At 44.7% G+C, this 24,690-nt stretch overlaps 2 protein-coding genes across 6 annotated transcripts in view; one reads left to right on the top strand and one right to left on the bottom strand.

The window, feature by feature from the left end:
• spg (dedicator of cytokinesis spg) overlaps nucleotides 1-3,682 on the top strand; it is a 41,165-nt gene extending 37,483 nt beyond the window's left edge. For both annotated transcript variants that reach the window (XM_018034494.2, XM_018034493.2), the window contains 6 exons: nucleotides 186-623; nucleotides 732-873; nucleotides 976-1,651; nucleotides 1,742-2,103; nucleotides 2,250-2,590; nucleotides 2,667-3,682. In XM_018034494.2, coding sequence (XP_017889983.1) covers nucleotides 186-623; nucleotides 732-873; nucleotides 976-1,651; nucleotides 1,742-2,103; nucleotides 2,250-2,590; nucleotides 2,667-2,834 — 2,127 coding nt within the window. In that variant the 3' untranslated portion in view covers nucleotides 2,835-3,682. The remainder of the gene's footprint in view (nucleotides 1-185; nucleotides 624-731; nucleotides 874-975; nucleotides 1,652-1,741; nucleotides 2,104-2,249; nucleotides 2,591-2,666) is intronic.
• Nucleotides 3,683-3,787: 105 nt separating this feature from the next.
• stan (protocadherin-like wing polarity protein stan) lies at nucleotides 3,788-15,762 on the bottom strand. 4 transcript variants are annotated; one of them, XM_018034491.2, is made up of 10 exons: nucleotides 15,288-15,762; nucleotides 13,391-14,944; nucleotides 12,353-13,193; nucleotides 7,175-12,249; nucleotides 6,434-6,860; nucleotides 6,138-6,375; nucleotides 5,608-5,925; nucleotides 4,858-5,446; nucleotides 4,545-4,551; nucleotides 3,788-4,420 (listed from the first exon to the last, which is right to left on the bottom strand). In XM_018034491.2, the coding sequence occupies exons 1-10, from the start codon at nucleotides 15,728-15,730 to the stop codon at nucleotides 4,409-4,411; spliced, it is 9,504 nt and encodes a 3,167-aa protein (XP_017889980.1). In that variant the 5' UTR covers nucleotides 15,731-15,762; the 3' UTR covers nucleotides 3,788-4,408. The 4 variants fall into 4 exon arrangements, with proteins under 4 accessions (XP_017889980.1, XP_026674248.1, XP_026674249.1 ...); XM_026818447.1 differs by having other exon boundaries at nucleotides 3,788-4,551; XM_026818448.1 differs by lacking the exon at nucleotides 4,545-4,551.
• Nucleotides 15,763-24,690: the final 8,928 nt, after the last annotated feature.

Below are 24,690 nucleotides of genomic sequence, written 5' to 3'. Positions count from 1 at the left end.
TGTTTATTATTAGCAATATTCTTCCGACGTCTGATTTCTTTTTAAAAAATGCGTTTCTAAAGTGCATAAACTTTTGGGATTGACTGTATAGCCAATACATCCTTAAAGTTCCTCTTTTATCTTTGAAAATATCGTTTAAATTAGAAATATAGACAGGGTCGATAACAATTCTTCTTTTCTTGCAGAATTTTTATAAGAACGAATTTAATCGAAAGGAGATGTACCTGCGTTACATCTACAAGCTTCACGATCTTCACTTGGCCGCGGAGAATTATACGGAAGCCGGGTTCACGATGAAGCTTTACGCCGACCAGCTTGGCTGGGGCTCAACGATTTTACCGCCGGATCACGCACACCCCCAACAGCCAGAATGGCAGAGGAAGGAAGTCCTCTATCACAAAATAATTCACTACTTGGACAGGGGCAAGTGTTGGGAAAAGGGCATTCCCCTTTGCAAGGAGCTGGCAGTATTATACGAGACCAGGTTGTACGATTACGCAAAACTGAGTCACGTGTTGAAGTTGCAAGCCAAGTTCCTGGACAACATACTCACGCAACTTCGACCAGAACCAGAGTATTTTAGAGTAGGCTTCTACGGGCTTAGTTTCCCTCTCTTCGTTAGGGTAAGCATTTATACCGAAGGGCAAAATTGAACCAACACTCTTTAAAATTGAATAACTTCCTTAGTAATGAAAGGACGTTGTTCGAGATTAAATTTTGCAAATTTTCAGAATAAGCTGTTCATTTATCGCGGTCTAGAGTACGAAAGAATAGGGGCGTTCACACAACGACTTCAGACTGAATTTCCAAGCGCACAAATTTTGATGAAGAACTCTCCGCCCGACGAGAGCATCCTTACTTCCGAGGGACAATGTAAAATAACTAATAAATACCATATAATAATAAACTAATGAGTAGAAATTGGGGCATTTACTATATGAACGATGCCAACAACTGCTTGGTCATTTTTTCCAGATATACAAATATGTAACGTGAAACCGATCCCGGAAGAAAGTAGCCTAGCCTGCCGAGGGGCGGAAGTGCCGGAACGAGTGGTCGCGTTCTACTTAGTGAACGATGTCCGAAAGTTTATATTCGATCGACCGCTTCACAGAGGCCCCGTCGATCGCGAGAACGAGTTCAAGTCTCTTTGGATCGAGAGAACCACGCTAACCACCGAAGCAAAGCTGCCTGGTATACTTAGATGGTTCGAGGTGATCGAGAAGAGATCCGAGTTGTTGGCGCCTGTACAGTACGCTTGCGAGACTATGCAAAGCGTGGAACGCGAGCTGAGGAGGCTTGTCGCACAGTACACTGCCGAACCACATCGAAACATTAATCCTTTTAGTATGCGACTTCAGGGAATCATCGACGCAAACGTGATGGGTGGTATCACAAAGTACCAAGAAGCCTTTCTCACTCCCGAATTCGCTAGACAGAATCCGGATATGGTGCCGCACGTGAACAGACTGAAGGGTTTGATTCTTGATCAGATGAGTGTTCTAGAGGCCGGACTGAATTTACATGGACAGATCGCACCGCTTGGTGTGCAACCGTTGCACAAGAGGCTGATCGAGAGATTCACACAGTTGAAGCAGGGCCTCGGCCCCTTAGCGAGGCAACGGACTGTTCACCAAGACAGCATCGTCAAGTAAATATACATTTTATGACATCGAAACCAGGCTATGATATCTAGGACAATATCGATTAGGAAGTTGCTTGACTATTTCCCTTGCCTCAGTTCCCCGTTACCACCGTTGCCCGTTAACGAAAGGCAGCGACCAGCCACGTTAGAAACGGCCGGCTCTAGATCCTCTCACGCGGACAGCGACGGTCTGCCAGAAGACGAGGGTTTCTACACTAGAGTCGACGGCGGACCACCTCCGATTCCGCAACGAGAAGTGCGGCCTCGGTCAGTGGGTTACGGGACAACTCCACCCAGACCCACGCATCAGAGATCTCTAAGTAAACCCTTGAGCCCGAAGTTACCGCTGCGACATTCTTTGCCGACGCCGACGGACGGTGTCGATCAGACCGGTTTGAGAACCTCGTGGAGTGAGCCTGGTCCAGAGCCGGCTCCTCCGTTGCCGCCCAGAGGTTGCAGTAAGTTCCACATAAAGTGTTAATGCAGTTGCATGCGGGGAATGGAAAAATTTGAAATTGGCCCATAAACCAGCCGCAACTTGCAAAATTGTTCGACAACAAATCCGAAATGATAATGAATATGATTATAAACGATAATGTTTCAGCACCGGACAAGAGAGACTCGAATACGAATACCGTGCCACCCGCGCCGCCGAAACGTTTAACTTATAAACGTAACACAGAATGGAGCACGGACGACGACTCGGAAGCGCAAAACGAGCCGAATGACCTTCGCGACAGCGGTATATCAACGGCGAGTTTATTAGATTTCCAGTCGCATTTGACTAACTTAAATAACCTCGGTTATGAGGACTTCGAACCGCGAACGAGGTGTAATGATATCATGAATATTTCACCGCCGTCCGTAATAAACGTGCTCAACGTTTCGACGGGGAATTTCGCGAGCGGCATGTTCCAGGGCACCCATTCGTTGCCGAGTCAAGAGGTGAATTTTCAACGACTATATAAATTATTAACGGTGGTTTGAGTAGTGGGAAAAGAGAGTGATTGATCGTTTTCAGGTGAATCCGCCACCGATACCGCCGAAGGCGCATCAGGATACACCATCAGCGCCGTCGACTTTGGAAAGAGTGTCGAATCGGTCGCAGTCGCACGCTCATTCGGAGAATTACTCGGTGCCAAAGATGCAAACGTTATCCATGGCTTCCGACACTGAGAGCACCGTGTAGCAACGACGAATCTCCTAGTCGCTAGTCGTACCGATTATCCGCGATGTGCCTGTGTCATATCCTAAGCGGTTCCAGCACATAGAGATATGAGAATTGACTATCGCCCAAATGGAAGACGTCCGATCAGCCGATTGAGAGAAAGGAAAATGAATAGCAAAGTTTCTTTTTCTATTTGCTTGTGAAAGAGAGTCAAAAACTGATCGAAAGTATGTTTTTTCTATCCTTTACAAAGACATTATGGCATCACGAGTATCGAAAATTGCCCCAGTTTGGAAGATGATTACTCAGCATCAAATCAAGCACAGATTTTTAATTTGTTACACTCCTACGACAGAGAGTGCTAAAATCTGAGGGCAAGTTTGAAATTTTTAAATTAGCAAAGCTTCACAAATAGTGTATATTGGACGCTTGGTCTGTTCTCCTATTTTTATGTTCGAGCACCGAGGCATTTGATATCCGCACATCGACGTATACATACATACAAATTATATATCTTTGCGTAAGAGAACTCTGTAATAATCGAAATGAAATCTTCTATTGCGTAACTCGACATCACCGTGTATAACGTATCTTAGTAGAAAACACGGTACCGAAAGGCTGAGGTCGACCAACATGACTATCATTCAGTAATTAACGTTTCACGGTCGCGCCATTACTTACCCTTACCGTGTTCTTCCGTTCATTCGAACGGAAGTCGACTGTCTGGTAGCGCTCGACATCGTCGTGTACGATGCCGTTCCGATCTTTACGTTAAATGCGATGATCTTCCGAATACTACTTTAACTGTATTTTGTAATTTATTTATATTTTCGATGAGAATAAAGCTAATTTTTACCAACGAGACTTAATCCGAGGCAGACTCGAGCGTTCTATAAAATCTATTGACACGAGAAAGAGAAACGGTAATAGGAAAAGCAACGGTAAGATAAACAGGACGTGAATAGATCGGTGGATGAAGGATATATATAAATTATGTATTTTGTCACATTCTTTTTCATATAAATATATACAAAACTATGAAAATTCCGCTGCACAGTTGTACGATTCTTCCATGGCATGTATAAAAATGTATAAACTTCGTCGAAAATGAAAGGACTAAATACGAGAAAAATGGAATGCACCAATTGCACAATACTGAGTCGAGAAATGAAGGTACTAGAAGAAACTGATGCTAGTTAAACGAACGATGAAACGAACTAGAGATCATTTGTCTTCCGACCCGTCTGTCGTTAATAAAAAAATTGCGGTCAACAGAGAAATCGGAAGATTCGCCTCGGCGCCGAGGCCTGACGTCGCACACGAAACGAAATATACCGACACAAGCGTACGCGTGTATATAAATACGTACAGGCACTCACACGTACGTACCAACTGATATGGCTAACATCGTAAGTACAGTCATGGCCGCTCTTAAAATATACCTTAGAGCACTTACCCGGCTCTAAGTAATATATATATATAATCTATATTTATATTTAATTCATTTGAAATCTTTAATAAGCTAATAGTACGTTATATTACTTTGTACGGTGTCTGTTTGTACCACGGAGCCTCGTCATACTGACGTTTCCGCGTTAGTATCCTTCCTGAAACAGCATCATTGCAAACCACTCGTTAAACTCTCTTTTTTTAGAAGTACGACTCGTCGGAGATGATGGAATAAAGCATTTAACGCGACTTTTCAAAGACGATATTCCCATAAACGCTTACCTCCTCGCTAATTTCCAAAGCAAGCGTAAATTAGAAGGAAAGAGTAAAGTTAGTCATGTATAAATAGATATTTGTCGCGGTATTCAGTGACTTCCATTACTATTCGGACACACTTCAAAATAGAATAACTCTTAATATTAGATCAAACTTCATTTTCTTTAGGATGTTAGAAGACCTGGTTTATTATACAATATATAACAAAAAATTGAATAAAATTTCTAGTAAACTAAGACACAGAAGATTAAGTTGTTTGGTCCAATATTAAAAAATTATTCCGTGTTAAAATATGCCCGGGAGTCATCGTAGTACTTACTCGGTCTCCGTGATAGTCTGCTCATATTGCTGCTGTTGCTGCTGCTGCTGTTGTTGCCGAAGAGCAGCCAATTCATTGCTGTGCTGTAGATCGTGGGTCAACGAGCTCGACAGTATTCTGCCGCTCATTGGCAAGATATACTCCGGCGCATCTTCAAGTACAGTAGGAGTGATCTTGCCGCGCTTCAAGCTACCGTATCTCTCGGAACCGCTCAAATTCTCGTTGTGCGACCCGTGCAAACTTTGCCCCCTCTTCAAGCTCCCGTACCTCTCCGAACCGCTCATGTTGTCGTGGTTCGAATTTTGTGAATGATGGCTCATGCTGGACGCCAGAATTCGGGAAGACATAGGTAGCATGTACGGAGTGGGCGAGACTGTGTGATCTTCCTCGGCCGTGTACGGGAACAGGTACTTCTCTCCTAAGTGATGAAGCTTCTCTTCGCCTTCTGAATAATTCTCATCCGGCTGACTCTTCTGCGGTGAATTCATATCGGGATAAGGCAGTGGATTCGGGCTGGAGGTCTTGTTCGAAGCCATCTCATTGTCGGACATGGTGCCACCGGACCATTGGCTACCGCGCACATCCATCACTGTACAAATTTAATTACAATTCGTAAATCGCGAAAAATGTATGCTTACTAGAGATATACGAGAAACCGAAAACTTCGGGTCGAGTTGGGACGAGAATTTTTCCCAACGGAAGATAAGAATTATTAAGTTTTATTTCCAATTTTCGTATAAAAATGCTTACCGTTTGCTGACAAATATGCTTCGGGTAATTGAGAACTCCATCTAGGCGCGTATATGGGTTTAATGTTCGGAAATAGTTCCGTGTTTGAGCAAAGTATGTTCAAGTGTTCGGTGGGATTGCTATGAATGTTGGGTAGATAACTGTGCGCAACAGGTTGCTGCGTCGAGACGCCCATGTTTCTATGCGACCTCGACGTGACATCCTCTTCGTCGGAGCTATGTGAACTCGCCAGATCCAAACTCCTCCCGCCACCCTCCGCCTGAGACCCGTCCGAATCCGATTCCGAATCTCTACGCTGATTCCTTGGCTCTGTCGGTTCTTCGGGTTCGATACAGGTAAATGTTATTATTATTACAATTATTACTTTATTAACGAGCATAAGCCCTTTAAAATGTACAAAGGAAAACAAAAAGAAGTGTGACAAACTTATGATACTTTACACTTAAACAGAGAAATGACAAAAACTATGGAGTAATTAGGGGAATTGGAATGTTAGATAAGGAAAAGGATTATTTCAATCTAATTAATACCTTGCCTAGAGTGCATCGTCGATCGATGACTCCTAGAGGACATGTACGGATCTCTATCACTGTTGTAATTGCTCGTGGAAGTAGAGGTGTGCCTCAAATGTGCGTCGCTGCGATAGGGACTCGACCCAGTCTTATTTGTACTTCTTGAAGTTGTGCTGCTCGTCGAAACTCCTACGTGGACTCTTCTGCACACGGATTCGGCACCGCTATACGTCGACGAATACGCCAACGCGGATCGCTGTAAAATTATTTGTCAGAAAGATATCGCCCTCATTTTTCATAATTATTTAACGTACCGAGTGGCCATTTACATTTTGACTACTGCTTCCGTTTCCCATGCTGCCTTCTAAAAGCGGCGTCTTCTTCCCGATGCATCTCAACAAGCTTAAATATAAATTCCGTCGCACTCTGCCGTTGATGAAGCAATAGCCGACTAAACTGAAAGACGCGTGAACGACTACCGCTATACTGAGCAGATACGATAATGTCGGGGAATTTTCGGACGCGTTCAGAACCGTCAACGTCCACGTGGATCCGAGCAACGGCAAGGAAGCTACGGATAACCAGAGAAGTGTTCTCAGGTTCCCGAAACCCATTATATGCTCCTTCAACGTGAAAGCTGCGCGGATCGACATCACGAGAATGCAGAAGTTGACGAAAACGGCGAGACAGATCGGTCCTATCAGAGACCAAATGACAGTTTCGTAAATTGATAACCAGCAGCTGAAACAGCAAATATCATAAAATACTTATTATTATTTATTAATTTATGCACGGGTTTTTAAAACCCATTGATATACACTAATAAAACAAAATGAAAATCAAACATAAAACTAAGATGACATATATAAAATGGAAAAATAAAACATAAAAGTAACTGAGAGTGATGTAATAGAAGTAGACGGTCAAGAATAAATTATTTGAAGAAAAGAGTGGTCAAAATTGGGCATGAATGACTATCCAATTTATCGCATTGTAATAATCGTACGAAGTGCTATACTACATACAGTATTATGTTTAAAAGAATAAATACGTACAAATAAAAGTTTCCGTATTGATCGGCCCGTACTCCGATCGTCAATCCGACTATAATCGCCGGCGCGCCGTAGCCCATAGTATAGTAGAACCTCATCTGTCCGTGATTAACGTCCCTCATTTCGGTCAACATTCGATAGAGATGAATCGAGTCGACCAGCGTCCAAGAAAATGTGCTTAACCAGGCGTAGTGCAAGCCGATCGCAGTTAGTTTGCACGGGAACTCGTTCGAGACTAGAGGACTTCTGGCTTTGAGCGCGATCAGATACAGCACTTCAGCGAAGAAGACGCACATTACCAAGTTCTTGTGTATGCTGTTCGAATTGGTACCGCCTCCACGGATCAAACCCAGGATGAGCAATGCAGATAGTAATAAGGGTAACGCGAGCATAAACGCGCTATAGCTCGTCACGTCTTCTAGCAATGACGGCTCTGGAACGTATTCTGGGTCGAGTACGTCCGTTAGTATCGCGAAAGTGGATAGTTGAAGACAGGAACAGTTGACGATGCTGCCGAACGATAAAGAGTCATCCTCGATTTCCGTCGTGCAACCCATTCGACTCCATTCGCCGGCTCCTCTAGCTGTGCTCCAGTGGACGCACTGCGGGTTGGTTCTCGTCTTCAGCTCGTCCCTCTCGCTGAGCCAGAGGCTGATTTGGACCGGGGATTGTAGAGGGATCCCGGTCAATGACTCGTAACCGGTTTCGGAGGGAACTAAGACGGACACCGTCACGACTGGAGAACCAACCGCCACTTCCACGCCCCATCTAACCGTCACCGAGTCATCGAATCTTTGAGGCAACAGGACACCTAATTGCTTATATTGTACGTAACTCAGCACAGCTTTCCGATTGACCAAACTCTTCTTCACGTTTAATTCTCCTTGCAACGGTGATTTAATGCCTAACACGCTGAGGGGTACTCGTATTTTCGAGTATGGGTCGAATCTGTTTGGATCGGCCATGTAGTTGTTGTATTTGGGGAAAGAGATCGATGGGCCGAAGGGCGTAGGCGATGAGAGAAACGCGGAAGTATCCGGTATCACGACCTTTTGATCCGCTTCGCCTGGTCGAGCCGTCGACGCCGACAGATCTTCCACGTACTCCGCCGTTTCGTATCCGAACAAACTTTCCGAAGTCACTATATCCAAGCCGAGTACAACGTTGTTATCGACTACTTCAAAAGGATTTGTAAAGGTATCGTGTTGAGATGCGGTCAAGATCTCCAAATAATCGGCCATTGCATCCAAAACCTTGTCAGGAGTATCTCCATTGAGAGTCTCGATTCTAGACCACTTCTCTAAATACTTAGACTTCAAAATGTTACTGGAAATTCCGACCAGGTGGGATACGTAGTCTCTGTCCTGGCTGTGAGTTAAATTCAATCCAATCAAACTTTCCTCGTACCGCAGCAAGACAACCAACAACGATTCCGCTATTAACAGATCGGCGCCGTACAATTCCTTCGTCACGTTCATAGCCCTGTGCAAATCCTTCGCAATTTTAACAGCTACATAAGTGTTTAGAGTCAAATCCTTTGTTTCCAACGCGGACAATTGATGTCTTTGCTCGATGAAAGCTTCTGACGTACAGTTGAACAGATCGGGTTCCTGCCAGCCGCCTAACTTGTCATCGCAGGACCTAGACGTCTTCCCCTCTGCCATATCCGGACAGTCCTCGACCGCGGTCATTCCGAATTTGGTTCTCGGCCACCACAAGCCTTCGGCATAAGATCTGGGACACCCATCGTAAACTACCTCGCAACCGCGAAGTGTAACTTCGGCGTAGGGATTAGGGCACGCGGTGCAAGATCGTCCGATTACGCCTACTCGACATCGGCACTGGCCCGTCTCGGTGTCGCATCTCGGACCGAAGCTTCCCGTCGCGTAACATTCGCAAGGAATACACTCCTTCTTCCCGGAAGGTTGATAATGATTCTCCTTGCAGTAACACTCGCCCGTTGTTTTATTACACGCGGGATCGTAGCCCTTAGACTCGTCACAGTGGCACGGCCCGCAAACGGGAGAACCCCACCAGGTCGCCGGACAAGGTTGATCCGCCTTTACCTCGCAGTAATCTCCGGAGTACTCCGGAGAGTTGCACTCGCATCGATATCCTCTTCGGGAAGTCGGATCTTCGATGCAAATTCCGGTGTTGTTGCAAGGGTTCAAATCGCAGACACGTTCGCAGTCGCGGCCGACGCGACCAGCCGCGCAAACGCATTCGCTGGCCTGCCACTTAGCCAAACAGATCGATGCGTCCGGACAGTCGGCGTTGCACTCGGTCTCCGAGCTACATCCGGTTGCAACGTTTTCTTGAACGGTCGGTCGCTGGAGCACGCTTTGGTTGGTGCCGATGCGAATATCTTGAAGGCATCCGTCGAACGATGGCAGTTCGGTGTTCGCTGATTGTTCCGGTCCACCTACGAGGATCCTACCGACGTACAGACCCTGCAGCTTCGCTGGCAATGGGGAGGACACGGGTCGGTTTCGATAGTCGATGTCTAGAGAGACGTGCCCGCTTTGCCAGAGGATCTCTATCCTGTGCCACTCACCGTCGGCGACGTTGTTCCACGTTTGTATAATGTCCGCGCCGTCCAACAGTGCCACCAGCTTGCCTTCGCGAATCTCGAGCAGCGCTGAGCTGTTCTGTCCGATCTGCACGCTCATCAGGAACGCCTGCTTCGAGCGCGTCCTCAGGCTAAGAGCCGTCAACCAAGGCAGCTGTATCGGTCTCAGTAGAGGGTTGAAACTAAGCATGCCGTCGCCCTTGAAACTCCACGGCTTGCCGACTTCATCGGTGCAGGTAGGTCCACCGAAGGTCTCTTCGCACTCGCAAGTGAACCCGGACCATATTTCCCGGCATTTTCCGTTATTCTTACATGGCGTCGACGAACAGAACGAAGCCTTTTCCGGGCAACCGGGGTTCGTACCGTTGTCGGCTACGAAAGAATTCAAATCGATGAAAATATGATCGATATATAAGTCGCTGATGCAACCGACGAAGTCTTTGTTTCTGATCTGAAAGCTGGAAGGTATAGCAGGTAGCCCGCCTAACTGCAGCGGCCCGGTTAGGTCTAGAAATCGATGGCACGTTTCGGTGACGATGCTGCAACGTTCCTCTAGCACTTGCTCGCTCCGCGCCGCGCAGGACCATCTCGCACCGAGTCGTTCGCCGTATTCCAAAGCCAAAGCGACGTCGCAGTTGTCCAGAGAAATCGTCACGGTCTTGTTTATGTAGGAAACTTCTGCCTCGTGCCACTGGCCATCGGAAACTCCGTCAGGCACGCTGGCAGTCGCCCGAGTGATCTCGTCGCCAAGGGAAAAGCTGAATTGTACTTGGGAGTCGATTATTTCCAAAGCTATGAAGTCGTGTTTCTCATTGTATCGCCCGTTGTAGAGCAGAAGACCGTTGGTCGCTTCGGTGGCGAATCTTAATTTTATATGCAGTCTGTGTCTCTGTCTGAGTGAAGCGAACGTGAGGAACGTTGCGCGTCCGAAGCTGCGAGCTTTCAGTTCGCAGAGCGGCGTCACGTTCTCCAACGTGGTAACGGGGCAACCTTCGCAAGTGAAACCTCCCGTAGTTTTAATCGTACACTGTGACCCTCCCTTGCAAATTCCTGGTGCGCAGGAGTCTTTATCTAACGAGATTTCACAGTTCTCTCCAGCAAATTCAGGGCTACAAACGCACGCGTATCCACCCTCCCTTCTGTAACAAGTGCCCCCGTTCATGCAGGGATTAGAGTAACACAAATTCACTTCCGTGTCGCATAAATAAGATTCCTTGCTGCCGGTGAAGCCCTTCGCGCATCTGCACGCGAATGTAGTCACCGGATATATCGGTCTGAATAAAACGGTGTCGCTGCTTGCGAAGCCGGACGCGTTCCCGAACTTCAACACCGTCAGGCACTCCTCGAAGTTCAAACAGGGCTCTCTCACGCAGAGGTTGTCGTCGAATGGCAACACGGTGACCGTAGCCAATCTCGCCAATATACCTCGGTTCAAGTAGACGCGTTCCTGAAGAAACTGTGGGCTGTAAAACTCGTCGGTTACACCCGGCTCGACCTTCCGCGCGGAGAAGCTCACGTTCAAGATCTTCCCGTTCACGTTCGCGTCCTCTTGAACACTGAACACAAAGATGTTCTCCCTGGGACAGGGAATAATCGCGGCTAATCCGTCCAAAAAGTATCCCAAGAGTGGGCTGAGAAAAGCTTCGGCGGTCATATCATCGAGTCGAACGGTGATGGAGTTCAAGAGCATCTTGTCGGTGATCAACCGCACGGAGAGAGTCATGGTAGCCTTAACATCGTTGATGCCATCCGTGACGGATACTTCCATCGTCGCTACGCGTGGCACGTTTGTATTTAATTGCGGCGACAGTCTGATTTCACCGGTGGTTCTGTTCAACTCGATCAAATTCGCGTTGTTTCCGGCGAGTATCGTGTACGTCAACTTGTCAGTGACGTCCGCGTCGACTGCAGGTATTTTTCCTATAGGAGCAGTCGGAAAGAAGTCCTTGAAATTGTTGAATATAATTTGGAAATCCTTCAACACGGGCGCATTGTCGTTCACGTCGGTGACGAGAATTTGGACCAGAGCATCCGACCTCAATGGAGGTGAAGCAGCGCGCACGACTAATTCGAATTTCTTTTTCGGCGATTCGTAATCGAGTTCTTCCAAAGTGATCAGTTCCGCTCGATCCGCTCCGGGTCTAATATTAAGAGCGAAACTATTCGAATCTTCACCTCCGATTACGGAATATTGCACGACGGCGTTCGGTCCTTCGTCAGGATCGTGCGCATAGATTTCGCCAACCGTGGAGCCGATCGGAGAATTCTCAGCTATGTAAAGGACGATTTTATCGTTCTCGAAAGCGGGAGGAGAATCGTTTACGTCTTCTATTTTTATGGTCACTGGCACTACAGTCGAGAGCGATGGGGAACCTCTGTCCATAGCGACTGCCTTCAGCGTATACCTCGCCACAGACTCTCTATCCAATGGTTTTGCCGTTCTGATGATTCCCGTAGTCGAATCTACCGCGAAGGCTCCATCGCCGTCGTCTTCCAACGAATACCTTACCTGTATCAGCCATTAACATACAATAACTCGCATTAATTTTCGGACACATCTGAAAATTGTGAAAAATAACTACTCCCGGTAGCACAGATTAAAAGAAACTTACTCTGCCGTTGAGATCCGTGTCAGCATCTGTAGCGGAGACTCTTAAAACGCTGGTACCGATTAACACGTCCTCCGGAATAGAACCCTGATATTGAGGGGCCTCAAAAACTGGAGCATTGTCGTTTACATCCGTAACGGATATCTCCACATCGGTGGTGTCCGATAACGGGGGCACGCCTCCATCCCTCGCAGTAACAGTTAATAAATATGCGGGCACCGATTCGCGATCGAGTGGTCGAGTGGTGGTAATGGCTCCAGTTTGCGGGTTGATCGTGAATTCAGACACTGATTGGTCTCCACCGTCGCTATCCAAGCTATACGTGACCTGAGCATTCTTTCCTACATCCGAATCCGTGGCGCTTACGACTAGAACTGTCGTGCCGATAGGTGCGTCTTCGAAGACGGACACCGAGTAAGGCGCGTTCTCGAAAACCGGTGAAAAATTATTTGCATCCGATATATTAACGTAAACGAGAGCAGTGTCGGTTCTACCCCCGCTATCGGAAGCCGTAATGGTTAGAACAAATCTCTTTTCTTGCTTGTAGTCCAGCGGCTGAGCCACTGTTATCAGACCTCGACCGTTCTGAGAGGCGATCGAGAATCGGCCTCTCGTGTTGCCTGCGGTGATCTCATAGTGTATCCTGGCGTCCTCGTCAGGATCAGTCGCCGTAACGGAAGTAACCGGCGTGCCTGGCGGGTCGTCCTCCGATACCACGGCTTCGTAGTTCTTTCGGTCGAAGTAAGGATCGTTATCGTTCACGTCGGTCACCGTGAGTATCACTGTAGCGCTCGCAGATTTCGGTACTTCGCCCGAGTCTGCGGCAATCACGGTGAACTGGTATCTAGATAGATAAAAACGAAACGCAATGCAATTGTTAACTTGCAATTTTTAAATGCAATATTTCTTTGAAAAGTGATATTAGTCGCGAAGAAAAGTAAAAAAAATTTTTTCCAGGAAGCTAGGTCTCCAAACATAAAAAACAATTAATCTGATCCAATGTTAAAAAAGTTGCATTTAGAAATATAATTGAATAATTACCTAGAACACAGCTCGCGATCGAGCTGCTTTGTTGTGTAAATCCAGCCAGTTTCCGAATTAACAGTTATGGGAAAATTCTCTGTGGAAGCTCCAGTAAAGTCCCGAGCACCAATGGTGTATTTAATTTGTGCGTTCGCGCCCTCGTCAGCGTCGTACGCCTGTATCCTCAGCATCGAGTATCCCACGGGCACGTTCTCCGAGACAGATTCTTGAAAATGACTGGTGTAAAATCTCGGCGCGTTGTCATTGACATCTTTCACATGCACGAGCAACTGAGTGGTGTTCGATCTAGCCGGTGAACCACCGTCCTGAGCGCGTATCACTATCTTATAGCTCCTGGTGGATTCGTAATCCAATGGTTTTACCAGAGCAACATCGCCGCTCATAGAATCTATAGAAAACGTCGTCTGAGTGTTCCCACCGATTATAGCATATCGGACCGCCGCGTTGTTCCCTGAGTCTGCATCGGTCGCGCGTATGCGAGCTATCACCGGATTCGCCGTATAGTCTAGGTCCTCCGGAATCCAAACAGAATAAGTGCGCTCGGTAAATTGAGGATAATTGTCGTTATCGTCCAACACTCGAATCACCAGCGTAGCGTTTGCAGTTTTCCTCGCAGATGGTGGAGTCGCCTGATCAGTCACACTCAAAATCACCGTATAGATCTCCGTCTTCTCTCTATCAAGAGGCGTCCGCGTGGTTACCACGCCTGTTCTCGGATCTATCCTGAAGGTCAGTGCATCTTCCGTGCTCTCGATTCCGTTGCCAGTCGTCGTCGATAAAATTGAATATTCCACCTCTGCGTTTCTACCGTCGTCTTGATCAGTCGCCTTGACCGTAACGACCGTTGAGCCCACCGGTACACCCTCCCTGACAGAAGCATCGTATTCCGGCCACTCGAAGCTCGGCGCGTGATCGTTCGTATCCAATACGTTCACCTGCAACGTGGTAGTGCCTGTTCTCGGAGGAAACGAATCGTCCACGGCCAGCACTCGAAAGTAGTGAACGTCTACGCTCTCCCTGTCTAACCTGGCTCTGGTGGTAACTCTTCCAGTGACAGGATCGAGGACCAATAACGACTGCGATCGGGCATCCAGTAATGAGCTCATTGAGTAGCGAACGGTTCCACCTTCCGGGTCCCTGGCCCGAACGGACGTGACGTATACGCCGGGTTCTTTTTCTTCCTCGACCGCGGCGACATACAAAGGTTGCTCGAAGTACGGGGATTGGTTTTTCAATTCTCTCCGTACTCGTCTACCTAAATCTGTGTCATCTAACTGGCGATGGTGAAAGACGATCTTGAGACGGTGCTCGGCGTCGGTCAGCCGCGATTCCATGCCGCATCTCAAGCTCATGGACACGGATATCTTCCAGAGAGGATCCACGAGACATTGCTCCGTAGCCGAGACTAAATCGCCCGCCGCGCCCTCGATCAGGAACCTCGGATCGGCCACGCCGCCCCATCTGGTCTCGCACTCCTTCGACGCTGTCTGAGGAAGGAAATCGCGTAGCGCGGCAACCAGCTGCGACGTTCTAAGGCAAACCTCAGTGAACCTGTCGTGGAACCAGAAAGAAGAAGAGCGTGTGAATTCTCGTTATCGCTGTTACCGTTGCGCTACTGATAAAATCAAGGGCCGTGACCGTGTATAGTTACCGCGAGGAAACCTGTCTCATAATGAAATCAGAAAATCTGACGTCTCTGACATTAACTTTGCAAGTTCTTAATTATAGCAGACTAATACATTGCAGTACAACTAATTTAAAAAATAAAAGTCGGGGTTTATTTTAGAGACGTAAAAATCCGTAAGTGTTTCTCAGACCGTCATAAAACTTAGTTAAAGAAATAATTGAATAAGTATAGAACTGATTTATAAATTATAAGGGAATTAAATCCCACCTCTCGGTGCTGGGCATCGCGTAAGAAGCCAAGGTCTCTGCCATCCATCCTCTGGTAGCAGCCAAATCTCGGTTCTCTCCCCCGCACCCAGTGATCAAAATCCTAAGCGGTAAACTGTAATAATCTATCGTCGGTCTCCCGAGCCTGGAGCTAGTGGAATCCACGTAAAAGGTGAAGATCCGCGGATACTGGAGACCATCGCAGCTCAACGGCCGCGCCAAAGTCACACGGCCAGTGTGAGGGTGCACTTTGAGCAGTTTCCTCGCGAACCACGCGGTTCGCTCGTTGGACACCTCGTACTTTCGACGGCCGCCCAGCTGCGGCACACCTGCCTCGAAGATGACGGTCCCGGGCGGCGTGCTCGACGAGAGCACCGCTAAATAGGCGTCGGTCAGGGTCCATAGAGCCGCGAGCAACGGCAAGATCCATTTCCATCTCGCCATGGCACCCACCCTCTTACAGCGTCCGCTCCTTCGTCTCGTGTTCCCTCCCAGACAAGTGTCCCATTGTCTCCGATTCTCTCGGCGGCTCGTTCAACGCGCACTTCCACGGTCTTCCATCTGCAAAAGGGAGACATTGACCCTCTACACCCTTTCTAACTCGCTCAATGCACCGGATCGTTAACTTGCACTTCGCCTATGAATTAGGGTTTCACCCTTCTGCGACTTTTTTCGAGCTCATTACTCTTTAAATTCTTTAACTTAAAAGTAATATTCAAATACAACGAAATGATTTTTTAAAATAAAAATTACTAATTCTTAGTAGTTTTAAAAGTACATGAGAGTCGAGTTAATAATTGACTTTGTTATCTTGAAATTAGAAGCAAGAGACGAACGACCGATCTGGAGAACGCCTGAATAATTCATCTTACGTGGAAGAAGGCGTACGAAGTTACTGTCTGTAAAAACTAGTCAAACTTTATTTAAAGCTCAAAAAGATTTGTGCAGAAAATTACTAGACTGCGGATTTTTGTACAAAATAAAATAATTATGACACCAGTTTAAAGAATGTGTTTTAAATAACTGTTTCCTCCTTCATTTAAATATTGCAATATGCACTCTGCTTTTAATTCTATACTTTTATCCATTACCTGCAGTATTTATATTTAATGCATATTCACTTTTTTATAAATGCATGAAACTCACGATATAATCCTTACACATTCATTCGTTTTTCTATAAACGTATAAAATCGATTTATTGACGAATCCTACAAGCATCGATTGGAAACTTAATAATCTCGATTTCCACCTAGTCGGATTTCACTCGTCACGTAGAATGAAAAACGCTCTGGATCTACCACTTTCTTGCAAGCTTCTCCCGCGAGTGTGAGAATGCGATATCAATCCGGCGCAAAACGTGGGAACAGCACTGTTTCCGTTCGTTTCACCCTTGCCTTCGTTCCCTTCTACAACTAAATCCGTTGACCCTGTCTTCCGTCCGACTTGCCATGAAACTCGCATCTTTACGCATTTCCAATGTTCTTTCAACGTTTACTTATCGTTTGAAAACTCAATCTGCATTCGGCGTTGGTCATTCGCTAAAAAGGCTCTGCGCGTTGAGAATATCCTTCGCGTCCTTCGAGCAGGACACGGCAACGTGTAATCTCGATACCCGTCTTGCTGATGAAAAGAGAAAAATACGTAGCACGAAGGAGAGTCTTCTATTTTTCATTCTTCGAAGCTTACAATACTTTACTGTACGTTCAAGTGTTAAAGAATTATTCTTTCCTATTCAAGTGTAATCTGCTTCGCTAATTAATCGAAATTAGGTCTAGGACCGACAAAAAATGTGCGAAACGGTATCCAGGTCAGGGAAGTAGAAGAAAACGCACAATTGTAACAAACGATTCTCGGAAGTAACGGAAGTAATAAAAGAATGTAACTGAATAGGTAACAATTAGACAAAATCAAGTGCCTTCCGGAAGAAAGCCTTCTTAATTTGTACACCTGAATAAAATGACTAAAATAGCTTGCAATATACTTTAAACTAAACATTAAAACGAATTTCGTTTTGATTCTTTGAGAGATAAACTTATGAACCTTACTCCTCTGTAAGTATAATTTTCCCTGATAGTTTATCAGTTCAAATAATGAGTTTTTCATCACAATTCTCAAACTTTTGGCAAAGATCTTACGGCTCATACGAGCTTAAAAACAGGGGTATATGTAAAGTAGGGTACTCGAAAGGAGAAGTAACGGCAACGTGGTTTGAGTTTAAGAAGAAGGTGGAACGTACAAAGCGTGGTGCAAAGGACGGCCATCCGCAATGAGCATCCTCGTTCCATTTCTCTTATTGCGTTAAAGAGAATCGCCTCGCGCCGGTCGCCGATACTAGTTGACCGTAGCAAGAGCAGACGGCGACGAGATACCTAGAGATCCAGTCGGCTCGCGATTCTCCTTCCCCGGAGGCTAACCAATCCGGTTTGGCCAATCCAAACGAATGGTGCATCGGCCAGGGATCGTATAATTTTTCCCGCACGGCTCGCTTCCCCTCTTTTTCGCCCGTATTTCGATCCCCACTATTATTCTCCTCATGCGCCTTCGCTGACCATGCCTAGCTTACTCTCATCAAGTACCAGTCCCCACCACGGTCGCGTCGTCCCCACTTTCCGGCCGAGGGAAAAATTATACGATCCCTGGCATCGGCATGAACCAATCGAACGTACGCTTGCACAACCGGCTGCGAGCAGGTAGACAACGAACACGGACTCCACTCCCCATCAGAATAAAACGAGCGGACTCGAACGAGAAAAAAGGAACGAGAGATGCCCCGGGACGGAGGGCCCGCTTCTTCTTCTTCTTCTTCTCCTTCTACCGCTTCGTTTTGACCTTTCCTGCGCCTCAAAAATATACACGTTGCTCGTTTTACTGCGTTATCTTCATCCCTAACGCGCATTTTCCTTCGTTCGTCGGCTAAACGTCCGAGGAACCGGTACTCTGCGTGACCAATGCGTCGAGAAGATTTTGCGAGGAAAAAAGAATTGCAACAACGAAACGCGAAATGACCTAAACGCACTCTTTACGCGCATGGATTTTACTACGCCCGTTCCAAGTCAGATTTAATTCGTAACGGATTAAAATTTCTAGTTGTTCCACACGATGAAAGTGCGAGAGTTTCAAGTGGTTAATAACTCGAAGCCGTTTCTATCCTCTCCAGCTGTTATTAATGTAATTGCCTGACAGTGGTAGATGAGAATCGATCTCTGCCCGGCTACCACTATTCGCTTCGAGTAAAACGATTGTATAACGCTTTCGAAAACGATGATTTTCGCATGGACGAGTAGCCGTGGAACGCGACCTGTAATGGTATTCCGTGGTCGGTGCACGCACCTCTATATTCCAGGCTAGTTCCCCGCTCACACGTTACCGACGAGTTAAATTCCGGTTAACCGTGCACCGGAAAATGCGAGATATCGATAACATCTTTTCGCGTGGAGATTCCTGCCCTTGTAACTTATGTTCTCGGCGACGCGAGATTAATTGCCCATGATGCTCCGCGTACCAGTAAACCGTTCGTTTTTCTCTCAGAGGTATTCTGCTGAAAGTTTGGAATTAAATTAAATCGTTTACTGTTATAGATGTAATGTATTAGCAGCTTCGTCTGCATGAATTATTAAACTATGGATTTTTATGCAAAATGTTCAACTTTCTTATAAATGCATAAAATCTGAGGTCTACTATTTATGTATAAACATAATACATACAAACAAACATACAAACATTTTCTCTTTATGTAATAGTAAGATTCCTATACTTTCCATTACATTCTGCGAACCAATTTGACTAGTAATTATTATACGAAAAGACTAGCCTGGAATTCGAGCCCACCAATTATCCTCTATCTTCTCTTCTGACGCGCGCCCATTTTCGAGACTCGGACTTAATAAAGGAACACGATTATCCGATAGTCGGCTGCCAAACTAGTCGCCGCGTTCCCATCAAACTACCGAGTTATCTCGAGACCAGTCGCCCTCATTGAACTTTTAATTAAGACGTAAAGCATGTTCACTGCAATTTACCTAACTTGCTAATACGATTTACTGTTTCCCCGGCACGCGTGTCTTTTCACATGTACTTCACTCTTCATTTTCTATAAATCTGATGATCTGATTTTTCAATATATACATGAAGTCTACTAATCAAGGCCTTCTTGAATGTTTATATTGCAGATGTATCGACCTAAAACTGAATTCTACGCGATTTTCAGGGAATAACTGGACCTCGTCCTCTTGTGAAATTAGGGAGGAATAATTTTCGTAAAAGGAGAGCTCCGACAGCTTCAGAGATTTGGTTTTAGTTCTCGTTTTCATCTTGCAGCTTGGACACGCAAGAAACGCCGCATACCTATTACAATAACCAGTGTATACGGTTCATGTTCAAGGTTGCACCGGTGGGATAGAAGATGAACGTTTAGTTCACGCGTTCCTCCCTTCTTTAGTCTTGAATTATAGTCTATCGTTCGATATAAGCGAGTGTAAATATACCTTACATGTAGACTGCAGATCTTGTCGTCCTCTACAAGAAAGATTCTATACAATTTTCCCGTAGGTTTGGGAGTTATTGAGGAAAAATGAAATTTTTTGTCAAAAGTTCGCTGTTTGGACGGTGGGACGGTCGGATTTCGTCAGTATCAATAAAATGCCGATTAACCCATTCGCTGCCAAGTTATTTCTTGGTAAGAGCACATATATTATCATACATAATCATTTAGAAGCAGAAAACCAAAGACGAGTATACTCGTCCTTGGCAGCGAATGGGTTAATCATAGTTAAACTGTCTTACACTCGCATGAAAATCAAATGGAAAGTTCAGGAAAGTTTCAGAACACGTGTATCGTCCATGTTCAAAGTTATAACAGTGAGATAAAAGATCGACGTTTATTTAGACGCGTTCTTACTTTACTCTTGAATTAAATATATCAAGATAAGCGATGATGCAGAGTTCCAGATAAATGATTAAATCTTTAATTCAATTGAACATCAAGTAGCAATTAACGTTTGTTTTTGATTCGGATTTGACTAATTACGAATTAAAATTATCTAATTATCTTAATTAGATGAAATTCGAATGAAGGATTGAATTCTAATTCTTAATTAAAGACTGTAATTGTCGATTGAGACTTAGAGAAATTTAATCGTTAATTCTTAATGAAGCAATTAAAATATTTGCAATCCTGCGATGATTTCAAGATGAAAAATCATCCAGCTTTAAAATTGCACTGAATTCGTACCACGTATTTCATAATGTTTCTAATGATTTAGATGGCGCGATATTGAACTGTCTTGTATTCACATGAAAATCAAATGGAAACCTCCGTTTCGAGATACTTACAATAACAACCGTTAGACTATGTAAGCGAAACTATATTCGCATAACGGTAAGCGGTAAAATCAGAAAAAAGACGAATAGGCGTAGCCCGTCTCAAATGCAGCGCATTTTAAAACCGTAATAGTTAGACACATTTTTATTGAAAATTTCATAACATTTAAGAAATGCATTTCATAAAGAAATCATTAAGGATGTATGAACCTTTACATAAAAACAATGACAAAACTATGTATTAAAATATTAGAAATTATTTGTTAAAAATTCCTTATGACCGAGAAAGACAGGTCGAACAATTTTATACAACTTACTCCTCTCTAATTATCATTTTTTCTTAGCGTTCATTGCTTCAAATATTGGACACAGCTTTTCATTACCTGTCTTATAATTAGATTTTTAGCAGAGATCTTACGGCTCATACAATCTCAAAGCAGTTATGCACTTTCGATATTTTTGTACATCGTTATATTTTCTCCATATTCAATATGTAACTTTAGTCGCATTACGCACTCGTACTATCTCCCTAGTCATGCTTGCGCTGCGTTTTTCACTCTCTTCAAATAGTCTATCCAAAGACAAATACATAATACCTACTTTTCGTTCAGTCATCGTACAATCATCTTTCGCTTTCTTTTCACTCGACTCCGAATGCAACATCTCATACCAATTCAGACAACTACCCTTCTATTATCAATAAAAAGTAGATCATTGATTTCATAGAAAAATTGTGTCTGCACAAAATATAATGCATTCGATGTCCAAAGACACGCAAAGCAAAAGTGAACTGCATTAATATTCTTAATACTAAAGATCCTTATTTATGATTCAACGATGGAGGTTATTTGGAAAAGAATATTCTATTATCGGTTTCCGTTGGGAAGGGCGACTAAAATTTGAGAAGGGACTTCGATGCGCGGAGAGATGCTAGCTGCAGATAAAAGTCCTACGGAAGAACGGTCAATTTTATGGAACCTGTTCCCTCGAACGGGTTTAGTTAGGTGCATGCGTTTCACGCTCGTATGCGTTCACGGGCGTCTTTAAAGGTCGTAAATTAACGTTCCGTTCTGTAAAAGACCGCGCGGGGAATTAAAAAATTCGTAAAGTAGCTTAATTAAACCGGCGCGAAATCTCGCGACGTCCGTTTATTTCTCAATCTCAGCAGCGATCGTTACCCCCGAGAGTCCTTTGCATTTCCCCTTTCCTTCTAATTAAAAACTTGAAGCAAGTCGTCGGTGAGACTGTAGTGAAAATTTGCATATTCATGGACTTCGCCTCCGTAAGATATGTTTAAAGACGTTTCGCATGTTTGATAATGAAATTTTTAATTCAGTAGAGGATAGCCCAGAAAGTAATTGATTAAATATACCGCAGGGGTTAAAGATCGATCGATATTTATTTCCGTCGCGATGACACGGTAATGGTGGAAAGGGGCGACTTCCGTCTCGGTGTTGCAGTTCTTCTTCAGAGCATCGCGTCGAGCCGAGTCGAGTCTACTCGAGCCGCGATACCGCGAGGAGAGGGTGAAAGAGAAAAGTCATCCTTCTCTCGCTCTCCCTCGCAATCAGGGGTGAGTGACTCACGTTCCGCAGCTTCGACGCCGACAGTCGGGACGCTTACCCTCCAAATATTGATTCGCCAACTCGGGGAAAACGAGACTGAGTAACCCTCGTGCTCGTGTACCCAGCGGCGTATCGAAATTTTTCTAACACGCGCAGCATTTCTCGGCTTCTTTATTCGCCCTCCACTTTTTATCAGTCTTCCTCTACTCGCATTACGACTTTTACCTCTTATCGAGAATTCAATTACTTACTCGGTTCTCTACCCCACGAACGAAACCAGAAAATTTCATAAACCCGTGCGTTCATGTCAAGCATATGAAGTTCAAACAGAAGCATTTGAATATGCTCTGAATAAAATCTCCCTTCACGGATTATCAACTATAATTTGACGGTAAATCAAAGTGAGTTTTCAGAGATGTTCTTATTGTAAAAAAGACACGTAGCTGCGTGCAGCCGACAGAAAGACGCCAATGTGTCGCGTGTTGAATCGATCAAACACTTCCATATACTCTGCCATATATTATGCTTATGAACCAGACGCAGGTAGAATACAGGAAGGCGATCGACTAAAAAAGTAAAACGCATTGTATGCGTATTTAAATATCAAGAATTTTCACAGTGCATAATAAGAGCCACTCGGGTCTTGCCACTTTTTATTCCTAGAACCGAACACTGGAAATGAGACGACGCGTACCGCATTCTCGAGTTTGCTTTTGAATTCTGTAAAAATACGACGATGCGTGCGAGGAAAAGAAAGGAACGTAAGAACTCGAAAGGGTTCGAGGAGAGTATTGTAGTTCACTGCTCGCTGTCTCGGTAATTAACAAGCTATTTTTCCCGTGAGAAGAGACCGAACACGCGTGGAAACACCGGGCAAGCGGCGTACGCATACCTAGCAGCCAGTGATTAAAAAATGAAAAGGTCACTCACCGTCCTGCCAAGGCCGCCGCAGTTTTCTTACATCGCCGAGTCACACCCACAATTTCGCTTCTCTTTAAATCCTTTCTTATCACTCGCTGTTGATAAGAACACGCGAATTTACGACGATAAACGTGGAAACACAAGGGACCGCGAGCGGAGAGCACAGCGTATACGCACCTCAGCTGCTCTCGGCAGCGTCACGACTGGCCGCGACTACTACTACATACCAACTACCGCTGCCAACACTCAGAAGCATCGCACACGCGCACGTACGATCTTCTTTATGTGTGAGAGAAGCGGCGTGATAGAGGGCGACTACCTGCGAGTCCTGCGGCCATGTATCTCGACATTGACTTCGAAGCGGCGATCAAACGGCCAACATCTCATGCAACGTCTCTTCGAGCACTGATCCGTTGTTATCGAGCTACTTTTCGCTTCTGCCCTCCTTTTTCCCGGGTCTCAAAATTGTCAAACCGCTTTTGAAACGTCGAACATTTCTATCTTGAAACAGCAAAACAGAAAAATCGCTCGATTACAGATCAGTGTTGTTCAATTGATAAGAGAATTATTATTGAAACACACGCTAACGATATTTCCTTCAACTTCGAGCTTCAACTTTTACCGATCAAAAATATAAAACATGTAGTCGATTTCGCAAGCAGCGTGTACTTTCTAATTTCGCAAAATGACGTTCCCATCGTTTCTGATCGATGCAACTCGTTCGTTAGAAATACCGTGTTTTAAACACCGAGAATTAAAACTATGGCGTACGAAATTTAGATAATACCGTGATGCGCACGAGCAAGCACCTTGCTGCTACCGACAGCATTGGCGCGACTGTTGGAAACTCTCTCCTGCACGTGCAAAACCCACGTACACGTTTAAAAATGTATAGCGCACACCATGTTATATCCTCATGCGAACACATTTACAAATTACGTTCTCCCTCGTAAAGATCATGAGTATAATTATTAATATTCTTCAATGCTCCATTACGCTGGTGCAATATGTATAACTGAAAATTCGTGAAATTATTTTTTGAATTAAAAGGTATACTGACAATAAGCCGGTGATCCATTGGTGACCCTCTAAAAAGAAGTAAAGGCACGACGCATTGACTCTCTGATTGGTTCGATATTTTTAAAAACAATAGCGCCGATTTTCAAATGTATGAAATATAATAAATACACCGAGGAAAAGATGAATGTTAAAACTAAAAAAGATATCTGCTATTATATAATTCTAATCTTTTATAGTGTTTATTCGTCCTGAAATATAAAATTAAGAGTTTACATGGATCTTAAAAAAATAATTTGTAATAATACGATCTAATTTATATAGGATCACTACGATTTATTCCATGAAGACGCCATCTCTGTACTCCGTTTCGAAAGAACATGTTTAAGGTGGCGCCATTAGCTTGAGCAGCTCGACTGTTATTTCCAATATGAAAAATAATTAAACAAAGTAGTGATGGGCACCATCGACTAAAAACTATCGATTTAATCGATAGTAGCCAAAATAATGCATGATCGCTGCTTTGGATTATATTTATTCAAGGATCGCGAAATAAAAATTTTAAGATGCATTTCTATTA

The sequence above is a fragment of the Ceratina calcarata genome, unplaced genomic scaffold, assembly GCF_001652005.2.
Source record: "Ceratina calcarata isolate Rehan_Ccalc_2016 unplaced genomic scaffold, ASM165200v1 scaffold79.2, whole genome shotgun sequence".
Taxonomy (NCBI): domain Eukaryota; kingdom Metazoa; phylum Arthropoda; class Insecta; order Hymenoptera; family Apidae; genus Ceratina; species Ceratina calcarata.
This window is presented reverse-complemented; position numbering and strand designations above follow the sequence as displayed.

Bases quoted from the DNA above. Each gene is read 5' to 3' on its own strand.
- stan (XM_026818447.1), bottom strand. From the start codon at position 15,730: ATGGCGAGATGGAAATGGATCTTGCCGTTGCTCGCGGCTCTATGGACC. The intron at 13,194-13,390 runs GTAATTATTCAA...TTATCTATCTAG, and splicing joins GATCGCGAGCTGTGTTCTAG to ATACCAGTTCACCGTGATTG. The intron at 6,376-6,433 runs GTACGTTAAATA...ATAATTTTACAG, and splicing joins AAAATGTAAATGGCCACTCG to CGATCCGCGTTGGCGTATTC.